Raw genomic sequence first — 13,030 nt, 5'->3', positions numbered from 1 at the left:
GTACACAAGACTGTTCTGAAATACTGTACTCATCTGTTGTTACTGCCTGCTCTGGTGAATGTGCCATCCACTCCCACCACTAAGTATTGATGAGAGATCTTGAGACAGTTGAAAACCAGGATTGGAGATCCCTGTATTTCATGGGAATTTATTTCCAAATTCTGGTCCTGGTTTCAGGAGAAATAACTGTAGTAGATATTTATACATATTTATTTGTTACCCCTGCCCCCCACCCCAGTCCACTAGTGCTATGTGGTTGTACAAAGCTTCTATATAGGTTTGCCACTTTATGACTAAGAAACCAGTCAGATCAGCACTTATTTTTTCCTCATTCTTTTGGAAACCCAGATGAATGTGTTACTATTCATTGCACAGGGCAGGACACAACTGAAGAGATTAGAAAGCAAAAACTCCTCCCTGTTTACACAGAAACCAGGAAGACTTGACGAGAAGTCAGCAATAAAAACTGCTCGTGGTAATGCATTTGTTAGTAAGGAAGACAATCCAGTACATTGGATGTCTATTTATGTCATTTGGAATTTATGAGTGTTTACTGAAACCATTTGGAGTTAAAAGTACTGAACCTGATCGCTGGCTGCGCAAATACGGGTGACACTGTGAAAGTAAGTTGGCTGTCTGAGACAAGCAGGAACTGACAACCAGAAAGAAATCAACAGAATGGCTGCTAGCACATCACTATCTGAGGTGGATTGCACCTGCCCTGTGTGCTGTGACATATTTAAAGATCCTGTTGTCTTGCTGTGTGGTCACAGCTTCTGTAAGGGCTGTCTTCAGGAGTGGTGGAGACAAAGTAGACTCCAGACATGCCCGGTCTGTAAGGAACTATTTCCAATGGCTCAGGCTCCACGTAATCTGGCACTGAGGAACCTGTCTGACACCTTGAGACAAGGGAGGAGTCAGAGAGTTAACTCAGAAGAGATGTGCAGTCTGCACACTGAGAAGCTCAAGCTCTTCTGTGAGGATGATCAAGAGCTCATCTGTGTGATATGTAGGGATGCACAAAAACATAAGAAACACAACTGCATCCCCATCAATGAAGCAGCAGAGGCCCATAGGGTAAGTAAATCTATAGAGTTTAAACAACTGAGACCAGGCAGATGTGATTCACTGTTTACTGTGTATTTGATCCATACATGTGCCTTTATTTGTAGACCCAACTCAAGGTTAAACTGACGCACTTAAAAAGCAAACTGGGGTCGTATAAAACTGCAAAAGTCAACTGTGATGAATTGGCCAGACACATCAAGGTAAATCCCAGACATAATGGTTGCAGAGTCAGAAAGCACCATGTGTTGTCTACTTTCATCAGGAAAGTGTTTCTCCTCAGCTCCAGGCTCAGCAGACAGAGAAGACAGTCAGAGAGGAGTTTCAGAAGCTTTACCAGTTCCTGTGAGCAGAAGAGGCTTCCAGGATTGATGCAGTGAGGAAAGAGGCGACGCTCAAGAGTGAAGCAATGAACATCAGGATTGTTCATTTGACTGCAGAGATCTCCTCGCTCACCAACAAAATCAAAACCATAAATGAGGAGATGAAGGCTGAGGACATCTCATTTATGCTGGTAGTGCTTGGTGATTCTGATCTTAATATTGAATATTTAACAACATTAGAGGTATTGATTTATTCTGTTTTCTCTTTATCTGACAGAATGTCAAATCCACTATGGAGCGGTAAGTTTCATCTTGTACACTATTAAAGCACAGCTGAATAATAGTCAGCATTTGAAAGTGTGGACTTCATTGCAGAAGCAGGGTGATGGATGCGTCACATAATTGTAAAATATTTGATTGGTAATCTGTGGCTGATTAATATTCTTTCAGATCCCAAAGCAACCTGCGACAACCAGAGACTCCATCAGGAGCTCTGATCAATGAGGCCAAACACATTGGGAACCTGCTGTTCACAGTCTGGGGGAAGATGAAAAATATAATCCAATACAGTAAGCAATGTTGTTTTTGCCTCACCATATTTTGACATCTGCACTGGCATGTACAGAAACCACTGATCACCACAGCACAGCTGGTTAACACTGTAATGCCTTCAGTACAAGCTTTACCTTAATAAACTTTCCATTTTGTTTCTTGTTTTTTCTTTTTCTCTGAAGCCCCTGTAACTCTGGACCCCAACACTAGTGGCTCGCACTTGACTCTATCAGAACAGATGACCCAAAGTTATCAAGAGCTGGAAACCTAGAAAGCATGGTAGCTATTATCTCTGAAGGCTTTAGCTCTGGAAAACACAGCTGGGATGTGGAGGTGGGGGTTTTGGGGCTTTTGGTGGGAAGCAAAATCAAGGATCAAATCTATGGAAAGATCTGGAGCATCTACATTTGTCCTTGCTTTCTCTTTCTGTATGAACGTATTCCAGACAATTATAAGGAAGTTGAATATAAAGATTTATTTCCCTGTAAGGTCAGAGCACAGCTTGATTATGACCAAGGAATACTATCATTTTTAGACCTTGATAGTAAAACACTTGTACACACCATCAAATACACAGAAACAGTCTTTCCGTATTTTTGTGACGTAATAAAAATCCTTCCAGCTGAATTGTCAGTGGGGAGAAGACAACCCAGATAAATATCCTGCATTGCTGCAGGGGTCCAACAACAAGATAAGGCCTTGAAACCTTAAAGATTTACAGTATCACCTACCTTAGCAAATCCTGGACTAATTGATACTTTACATATGTCACTTTTCTTTTCTTTTTTATATATGAGTTTGTTTAATAATTATTAGTTTCATCCTATGATATACTGTAGATATATAAAGTGTAATAATTTGACTTCATCTTCAGCTGTTTTAAGCATAAGCAGGTATAGCTAATGGGCGTATGTATGTTTTAGAGGCAAATAGACTTTTAGAGTTCAATCATCTTTTACTATCATCAGACTAAGACAGTTTTCTTATTTTCATCATGCTTACGTGTTTTGGGGGAGTTTTGCTTATTTGTGGAGGCAAATATGTGATTACTGTATGGGTCATATATATAAAAAATGAAAATGTATATCAAGTCAAATGTATCTTGAGTATGTATCATGTTTCATACATTAATGTATCATGTACCTGATTTTTTTCTTAGAGAGCTGTTGTTGTTATTCAGGTACATGACAGCTTAACTGTTGTATAATGAAGGAAATAATCAAAGTTATCTGATGTTATGTTATCTATGTGGGCCATTATGCAATTAGCATGCACATAGTCAAGGGTTTCTGCAATAATATGGCTGCTCTGATGACTGTCTTTGTGAATGTGGTTGAGAAAGAAAACTGTAAGCAAGCCAAAAACAATTCAAATTAACAAAAATGCAACTCTCAGCCTGTCTGAATGTCTTCATTAGGAATCTGCAGTATTTCCAAAATGCCCCTGTGTGGCTGATATGTCTGCCTACATGCATACATAGCCCAAGGATGATTCATCAGTTATTGTGAGGCAATACAGGGGCTATGGTATAACATTGTAATACCAGCTTGCAGAGCCGTCAGTAAACATGCTAGGAGATTAACTTTGTGGAAGTAGTGCCCTACCATTGAGAGCTATCCTCACTGGTCACATGATCCTCACCTTGTGAGTTGCAGCGGTCCCATAAGAGTCTCCCTCAAAGTTACAGACCAACTTCCTAGTTCATATTCGACCTACCACACTTTCCTGCTATAGTGCAGCAGTTTTCTGCAGTCACAGTTTCCTGTTCATGAAGAATTATTAGTGACAGTATGGCAGCGCTCACTTTCATTTTCACCACTTAATAAAATTAGAGCTAACTTGACTTAACCACCCCCATTAAAAAAAATAAAGTATTTTCCTTTAAGACTTGTTAAAAAGAACCTGAGATGTGTATTAATCACGAGAAGTAATGTCACAGGGAGGAAGTATTGTTTCAAACTTTTTATGTTGTGTTTTAATTGTGCTTTTTTATTGCATGTTTTATACATCGATGACACGTGTTTTACATTGTGTTGATTTTTATGTTGATTGATTTTATTTCATGCTTTTAAGTTGAAAGAGTTTTTGTGTTTTAAATGTACTTCCTGCCTGACACTTGGACCGATTACTTTTTTAACCTGCACCTGGTCAGTTCTGACTTTTGATAGCGCTTTTCAGCTTAATGTTCCTCCCTTACAGAAGTGTGCTCTACAAAGGTGCTATCTGGTCTCTTTGTCTTTTGGTTCCAAAACTGTTCTTCTCACACCACATGTAAATGACAGGTGGAAAATATATTGATCTTTACAAGCTTTGGTTTGAGTATTTGGTCTGAATTAATTTGACAGTCTTTTTTTTACTCATCACGTAAGAAAATTTCACCAAAACCACTAAAACAAAAGCAATCAGATTAGCAGGATAATTTTGCAAAAAGTTTAAATTACTGCCCAAATATACAGCACAATTCCTTCCAATTTACAATGTAAATGTTGTAGGTACAGTGCACTAGTACAGTATGTACCTATCAATACATTTAGGAACGAGAATAAGGGGGAAATGTCAGAACTCATACTAGTAGAATTCATACCTATTCTATAATTTCAGGGTACATTCTGATAATTGCTTAGCATTAAGCTGGACGTTTGGAGGATGATGGGGTAATTAGTTCTGTAACATTTAAAAAATCTGCTTTGATTTATTTCAAAATAATACTAAATACCTACACTGGAGGGTACAGGTAATAACAAAAGGATAGGCAAACTAGATAGTTTCAAAATAACTACAGTGGAAATGTATGTTTTTACACTGGAACAAACAGAGGTCCAAGGAAAAGAGTATTGTCAAGAGCATACTGTAGAGCTATAAGTTACTGTGTATATTGTAAAGTAGGCTACTTACAGTATAGGCTACAACATTGCAGTTCAGTAGCTGGGACTTCAGCAGCTTGAGGTGGTTAATGTGGATTAACACTGTTGTTACACAGAGGGCTGTTCATTGTTGTTTTGGAGTACAGAGAGAGGCTTCTGCAGTAAGATACAGCTGAAGTCCACACAGACAAGGCAGCTGTAAAAGATAACTGATCATTAGTCGTGTTACAGTGTAACTGTCATGAACAGTAAAATACATGAACTACAGTCATTGGAAAAACCTGAGATTTTCACAATATCAAAACAAAAAAAATTATAGACAACCTATGGATTACTTCATAACTTTGAAATTCAAAATGTCTCTACTAACGAAAACCAAAGCAGACCTAATGCAAAAACCACAAGCAAACATTTCTCTTGATACAACATGTTTTGAGAAACGCACGTTTTCTTAACAACAGCAGCCACACGCTAACAAACGATGATAGCGGACGCTCATCTATGACCTGTGTGCAGCTCGTAAGGATGATCACGTTCATGTACGCCGTAATATTAGAATATGGTGGTTAAAAAATACCTTCAGTATAAAGTCTTAAATTTCCACATTGTCACTGTCTAAATCCGTAACTCCACACATCTTATTTCCTTGTAGCTACATGTATTTATCAGTACCTCCTGTGTTGGAACACTGTTGAATTATATTGCAAATTGGGAAGGATTATGCTGTATGCTGCAGCCTAGACCAGATGTTACTATTCACTGCACAGGACAGAACTGCGGACAGGAAGGAAAGCAATCAAACGTCCTCCCCTTTTACACAGAAAACCGGAAGAATTCACTGGCTGTGAGTGCCTAAAGCTACTCGGGCTAATGTATTTGTAAACAATAAAAGGGAGGACAATCGGGTGAAGAGGACCCTTATTTAGGTAACTAAGAATTTACGAGTGTTTATTGAAACCATTTGGAGTTAAAAGTACTGAAACTTACCACTGGCTGGGAAAAATACGAGTGACACTGTGAAAGTGAAAGTAAGTTGGCTGTGTGAGACAAGCAGGAACTGACAACCACCGGAGAAATCAACAGAATGGCTGCTAGCACATCACTATCTGAGGTGGATTGCACCTGCCCTGTGTGCTGTGACATATTTAAAGATCCTGTTGTCTTGCTGTGTGGTCACAGCTTCTGTAAGGGCTGTCTTCAGGAGTGGTGGAGACAAAGTAGACTCCAGACATGCCCGGTCTGTAAGGAACTATTTCCAATGGCTCAGCCTCCACGTAATCTGGCACTGAGGAACCTGTCTGACACCTTGAGACAAGGGAGGAGTCAGAGAGTTAACTCAGAAGAGATGTGCAGTCTGCACACTGAGAAGCTCAAGCTCTTCTGTGAGGATGATCAAGAGCTCATCTGTGTGATATGTAGGGATGCACAAAAACATAAGAAACACAACTGCATCCCCATCAATGAAGCAGCAGAGGCCCATAGGGTAAGTAAATCTATAGAGTTTAAACAACTGAAACCAGGCAGATGTGATTCACTGTTTACTGTGTATTTGATCCATACATGTGCCTTTTTTTGTAGACCCAACTCAAGGTTAAACTGACGCACTTAAAAAGCAAACTGGGGTCGTATAAAACTGCAAAAGTCAACTGTGATGAATTGGCCAGACACATCAAGGTAAATCCCAGACATAATGGTTGCAGAGTCAGAAAGCACCATGTGTTGTCTACTTTCATCAGGAAAGTGTTTCTCCTCAGCTCCAGGCTCAGCAGACAGAGAAGACAGTCAGAGAGGAGTTTCAGAAGCTTTACCAGTTCCTGCGAGCAGAAGAGGCTTCCAGGATTGATGCAGTGAGGAAAGAGGCGACGCTCAAGAGTGAAGCAATGAACATCAGGATTGTTCATTTGACTGCAGAGATCTCCTCGCTCACCAACAAAATCAAAACCATAAATGAGGAGATGAAGGCTGAGGACATCTCATTTATTCTGGTAGTGCTTGGTGATTCTGATCTTAATATTGAATATTTAACAACATTAGAGGTATTGATTTATTCTGTTTTCTCTTTATCTGACAGAATGTCAAATCCACTATGGAGCGGTAAGTTTCATCTGGTACACTATTAAAGCACAGACTTCATTGCAGAAGCAGAGTGATGGATGCGTCACATAATTGTAAAATATTTGATTGGTAATCTGTGGCTGCTTAATATTCTTTCAGATCCCAAAGCAACCTGCGACAACCAGAGACTCCATCAGGAGCTCTGATCAATGAGGCCAAACACATTGGGAACCTGCTGTTCACAGTCTGGGGGAAGATGAAAAATATAATCCAATACAGTAAGCAATGTTGTTTTTGTCTCACCATATTTTGACATCTGCACTGGCATGTACAGAAACCACTGATCACCACAGCACAGCTGTTTAACACTGTAATGCCTTCAGTACAAGCTTTACCTTAATAAACTTTCCATTTTATTTCTTGTTTTTTCTTTTTATCTGAAGCCCCTGTAACTCTGGACCCCAACACTAGTGGCTCGCACTTGACTCTATCAGAACAGATGACCCGTTCAACAAGCAACAACTATTATCCAGAGCCTGGAAACCTAGAAAGCATGCGTAGCTCAGCCATTCTCGGCTCTGAAGGCTTTAGCTCTGGAAAACACAGCTGGGATGTGGAGGTGGGGGGTTTTGGGGCTCTTGGTGTGGCTACTAAAATCAAGGATCAAATCTATGGAAAGATCTGGAGCATCTACATATGTCCTTGCTTTCTCTTTCTGTATGAACGTACTCCAGACAATTATAAGGAAGTTGAATATAAAGATCTATTTCCCTGTAAGGTCAGAGTGCAGCTTGATTATGACCAAGGAATACTATCATTTTTAGACCTTGATAGTAAAACACTTGTACACACCATCAAATACACTTTCACAGAAACAGTCTTTCCGTATTTTTGTGACGTAATAAAAATCCTTCCAGCTGAATTGTCAGTGGGGAGAAGACAACCCAGATAAATATCCTGCATTGCTGCAGGGGTTCAACAACAAGATGAGGCCTTGAAACCTTAAAGATTTACAGTATCACCTACCTTAGCAAATCCTGGACTAATTGACACTTTACATATGTCACTTTTCTTTTCTTTTTTATATATGAGTTTGTTTAATAATTATTAGTTTCATCCTATGATATACTGTAGATATAAAAAGTGTAATAATTTGACTTCATGTTCAGCTGCTTTAAGCATAAGCAGGTATAGCTAATGGGTGTATGTATGTTTTAGAGGCAAATAGACTTTTAGAGTTCAATCATGTAAATATCTTTTACTATCATCAGACTAAGACAGTTTTCTTCTTTTCATCATGCTTACCTGTTTTGGGGGAGTTTTTGCTTATCTGGACAACACACCTGTTGAGGCAAATGTGTGATTATTGTATGGGTCATATATATGAAAATGAAAATGTATATCAAGTCAAATGTATCTTGAGTATGTATCATGTTTCAAACATAAATGTATCATGTACCTGAATTTTTCCTTCAAGAGTTCTTGATGTTCTAGAGCTTAACTGTGTGTAAGTTATCTGATGATATAGCATCCATATTGTGCAATGATCAATCATGCACCCGGGTCCAGGGTTTCTGCAGTAACATGGTTCTTCTGATTTCTGTCAGCAAGGTAAAAACAATTACAATAAACAAAATGCAGCCTGTCTGAATGTCCTCATTAGAAATCTCCAGTATTCCCATAATGCCCCAGTGCGGCTGATGTGTCTGCCGCATAGCACAGGGATGAATCATTATGAGTCAATGCCTAACGTCTCTCCAGTGTACTGCCATCTCTCTCTCTCTCTCTCTCTCTCTCTCTCTCTCTCTCTCTCTCTCTCTGTCTCTCTCTCTCTGTGTGTGTGTGTCTGTTAGCCGCTGACACACTCACACACATGAGTCCGAATCCCCACACTGATACTGAATCTCAGTGGTATTACAGCTGGAATGCCTGCTATGTTTTTTCAACTAATGAAAGAATGAAGAAAAACAAACCAAGGGGGCCAAATTAAAAGAGAAAAAGGATTGAGGGAAGAAAAGGAAATAGAGGGAGAAACGGGCATACAGGCGTCTCTCATTCACTCTGTATTCCTCTGCATGTTTTACATGATGAGTGTTTCTGAGTCCAGTTTTCTCAGGGCTAATGAATCAGAGATTGACTGACAACATTTACTCAAAGGTGGTCATGAGAGGACTTTCCCCCCCGATTACCCAAGATAAATTTCAAACTTTATAAGTCTGTCATTAGAGAAAGCTAGAGGGTCAGCTTAAGTGATTACTCATTAGGCAAAGTATACTTTCCTGGTTTGACATTCAGAATACATGACATTTAAATGTTTTCATACCTCTATCCAAGATTTAATTCAAGAATGTAAGGGAATTTGGCTGCTTGGCATAAATGTGTCATTTTGTGAGTCGAAGTCTTTAGAGGATTCAAAGCTATCAAGTTAAAATTGATCCTTAAGTGTGCTAATTCTAATGCAACTGAGCAAAGACCTGGCAGATTTCACATTTTAGGAATTTTTACTTTTCTCTCCACAAATCATCATTCTCCCTGTATAAACCATTACTTTAGCTCAAAGGAATGACGGTAAACCAGCGTATCCAACGTTTATTGTTTTTTTTCAAAATCCCCTTTGAATGATCAATCATTCAATGTTGACCAGAGAGCACCAAGGAGCCACTGAGCAGAATACATCAGATGTTATTTTACTGAAAGTCCCATTTTTCTACTGAAATAAACACATTAATCAGAGGAATTTCAAAGCGCTGGAAATTGTTTTTGTAACTGTGTGGAAATTAGTTTTGTCCCAAAACTTTACAAAGAGAATCAATCACTTTTAACATCAGTGATTTAAATTTCATGAACTAAAAGGCATTCAAAAGCTATTTGTGTGTTTATACTGTACATGGGTTTAGCATTTTGATGTTTGTGTCGTATATTTTATGTGAGTGTGCTACTCATAAATCACATGTGTGAGTGACAAAGATGCTGAAAATGAATGAATCAGGATAGAGAGATCAAAGGCAGACCAGTGATCAGAGTGACAACACGGCTCTGAACTGCAGCCAAAACAGTAAGCAGATATCAACTTAAGACACAATTATAAAGAATACAGGAGAGACAAACAGAAGGATGGGAGAGATGTGCAAATGGCCCCAAGGTTTGAGACAGAAGATATACAGTAACTGCCTGTCTGGATCAGCACCTATGTAGTCTGACTTGGCTTGGCTTCTGAGGAGAGGACATGTGTGTGTGTTTAGAAAGGATTTGTCAATATCGATGGAGGACTGAAGAGAGGATGGCCGTATGTTTCGGTGAAAACAAGCATAAAATGTAATGAGAATGTAATCCAAAATGAGCATGACATATTGTACAAGCACACCACAATTATTACCTAAATTAGTGCAGTGTACATAATGTATAGATACAAGCGCACATGCATGGAAACACACACGTGCACTTTTATGTGGTTGTTTTTCCATCTGCTCCTTGTTTTCAGGTCCCTTTTGGTCACTTTTTGCTCATGTTATTGTGGTCTGGATATCTTCAAGAAACAGACTCCAAGTATATGATGTTGTCATCTCTCTCTCTCTCTCTCTCTCTCTCTCTCTCTCTCTCTCTCTCTCTCTCTCTCTCCTTCTCTCTCTTCTCTCTCTCTCTCTCTCTCTCTCTCTCTCTCTCGAAGGGTTTATTGTTTTGTTTGGCATTTATGTTGCGTTTGGAGGCAATCATTGAAGAATTTGAGCAGCACGTGTCCTCAGCAATCATAATCATGAAATCCCTACTGGTCTCTCTCATACACACACACACACACACACACACACACACACACACACACACACACACACACACACACACACACACACACACACACACACACACACACACACACACACACACACACACAGGCCTGATTGCTACTCAGTCTGGTCTGTATAATGTTATGGATGCAGATTGAATGTGTCAGTCAGGACCTCACAGGAGGATATTGGGAGAGATGGTTAAGGAAGGAAGGGAGGAAAGAGGAAAGGAAGGAAGGGAAAAAAAAGATTGCTGGTATGAGAAAAATGAGGTTTGATTTTATAGACAGGTTTGACAGTTAAGGAACAGTTCTTATTTTCTGATGAATATCTGTGCATAACAAATTGCTTTGTTAAAGCTCCCTTTTCTCTCTATCTCACACACACGTGCACATACACACACACACACACACACACACACACACACACACACACACACACACACACACACACACACACACACACACACACACCCACACACACACACACACACACACACACACACACACACACACACACACACACACACACACACACACATATATATAGCACTGGCCAGTTTAGATGGTCAAGTGCTGTGATAAAGTGCTGTCTAGTGTTCTCTCACTCTCTAAGCCCCCTGAGAGCGGATCAATACTCACTCAGCATCAAGTTACCGCTAATGTCTTCATGATTTTAACCAGGCAACGTATGTGTATGTGTGTGTGTGTGTGTACATCTGCCCCTGGTGTGACCCAAGTTATAATTATCATTAAATGTCAATGAAGGCAATAGGAAGAGTTATACTCTGCAGATAAATCCCAAAGCCCTGACTCACAGCGCCCCCTAAGGACATTTACTAGAAACTGCAGCTTCAGTAAAGAATGCATTTGCTTGAATTCAGTGAATTCAGTGGTATGAAAAAGCTATGATGTGTGTGAATCACTACTTTTTGACTTGCAACGTGTAACTTTAATGACGAGAAGGCCTCATATACCCTCCATCCATTATCTGCCTCCATCTCACATCTACAATTACGTATGTTGCTTAGTCATACAGGATAGTTAACACATTAATAATATATGTCAGTCCTGCTGAATCAACAGGTATACATTAACTTGAATAGATACTCTAGATAGCGATCAGTGTGGTTAGTGGTTTGCAGGATTTAAAAATGTGTGTATGTGTCACATTCATGCCAGAGCTGATTTAAAGGAACACTCCGTCTATTTTCGTAGTTTTGGACATAGTTTCTATTGGTTATGACAACAATGTGCTCACCAAAGTGTTCACAGAGATCTGGGAATAGCATGAGCAGTCCAATATTATCCAAACCACGTTCTTTGGTGGTAAAACCGATACTGAGCACAGTCAAAATATCAGCAATGATTCATTTTACTGGTAAGCTACAGTACTGTAATTGTGAGTATTGAAAAACAATAAATCTGTCTTCTAAAAATTACATTTTGAAGCAAATGTGATTTCTGCCTGCATTATGTTTGCTGGCAACAGTTTTTCCGGTCCAGGAAGTGTTACAGTCTTGTACCTTGGGTGGATGGCGGGCAACACGGTGCAGGACTTTATAATTGGAAGCCGGGGTTTAGGGGTTTTGGCCACTAAATGTTCTTGGTTAAAGTGAGGGAAACATCATAGTTTGATTCAATATTATAATAGTAAATATAAAATGTTGTGTCTGTTGCTTCAAGTCAGTGATGAATCTTCCAGTAGTAAATCAAGACAATACTCTTTCCCCAACTTTAACCAAGTGAGTATCTAATCATAACGATAAAACAGTTTTATCAGGCTTTGGTTCCTATAATAGTGAATATTGTAGGGAACGCAAATCATTCAGTCAGCGTTTTACAGATATGTTCAGTACATTTTGTAAAATGTCTCCTAATTTTGTTGATAAAATCCTAATCTGTGTGTCTTTTACTCAATGCATTTGCTGTTAGGATATAAATGTATGTAAACAAAATCTGTAAGAGACACAAAGTTGGTCTGTAAACTCAATTTAAGCAATAATTTCAACATTTTTCTCAGTTTTTTCTTCTAAATAAGTGTGACTGCCCTGTAATGTTGATTAAAACCTTTATGAGTGCCCGACTTTTTGATTCTCCTCTCGTGTGACACATTCTGGGTTCTCAGCAGGTAATTTAGCAAGAACATCTAATTGTTACTGATAGGAATGATGACCAAATCTACAAAAATAAAGACCCAGATTGAAAAAAAAAAAGCTAGGAAGAGAAATTGCCACGTGTAAGTATATACAATGCTGAATACAAGAGTGTAGATCGTTATAAGTAAAAGAAAAAAGTGTTTCACCCTATTCCACCCCTCCTTTCTCTCACCTCCACCTCTCTTTATCCATTCCCTCATCTCTCCATCCCAATCAATCTCTCCCTCCCCC

The 13,030-nt window shown here is 39.2% G+C and overlaps 1 protein-coding gene and 1 pseudogene across 2 annotated transcripts; both read left to right on the top strand.

Annotated features, from left to right (window-relative positions):
• Positions 1-384: 384 nt before the first annotated feature.
• Positions 385-2,211, top strand: LOC127367927 (E3 ubiquitin-protein ligase TRIM35-like; annotated as a pseudogene).
• A 3,404-nt stretch (positions 2,212-5,615) lies between these two features.
• Positions 5,616-8,504, top strand: LOC127368486 (zinc-binding protein A33). Of its 2 annotated transcripts, none has more exons than XM_051409342.1 (6): positions 5,616-6,287; positions 6,383-6,478; positions 6,559-6,789; positions 6,876-6,898; positions 7,019-7,137; positions 7,303-8,504. In XM_051409342.1, the coding sequence occupies exons 1-6, from the start codon at positions 5,889-5,891 to the stop codon at positions 7,809-7,811; spliced, it is 1,377 nt and encodes a 458-aa protein (XP_051265302.1). In that variant the 5' UTR covers positions 5,616-5,888; the 3' UTR covers positions 7,812-8,504. The 2 variants fall into 2 exon arrangements, with proteins under 2 accessions (XP_051265302.1, XP_051265301.1); XM_051409341.1 differs by having other exon boundaries at positions 6,541-6,789.
• The last annotated feature ends 4,526 nt before the right edge of the window (positions 8,505-13,030 follow it).

Source organism: Dicentrarchus labrax, unplaced genomic scaffold, assembly GCF_905237075.1.
Source record: "Dicentrarchus labrax unplaced genomic scaffold, dlabrax2021, whole genome shotgun sequence".
Classification (NCBI taxonomy): Eukaryota; Metazoa; Chordata; class Actinopteri; family Moronidae; genus Dicentrarchus; species Dicentrarchus labrax.
Note: the sequence above shows the minus strand (reverse complement) of the source record. Positions and strands in the feature narration are given on the sequence as shown.

What these genes read in the sequence shown, in the direction of transcription:
- LOC127368486 (XM_051409341.1), top strand. Translation starts at nt 5,889, where the DNA reads ATGGCTGCTAGCACATCACTATCTGAGGTGGATTGCACCTGCCCTGTG. An exon ending in AAGCAGCAGAGGCCCATAGG is followed by an intron (nt 6,288 to 6,382) that starts GTAAGTAAATCT and finishes CTTTTTTTGTAG; the next exon opens with ACCCAACTCAAGGTTAAACT. An exon ending in AGGACATCTCATTTATTCTG is followed by an intron (nt 6,790 to 6,875) that starts GTAGTGCTTGGT and finishes TTTATCTGACAG; the next exon opens with AATGTCAAATCCACTATGGA.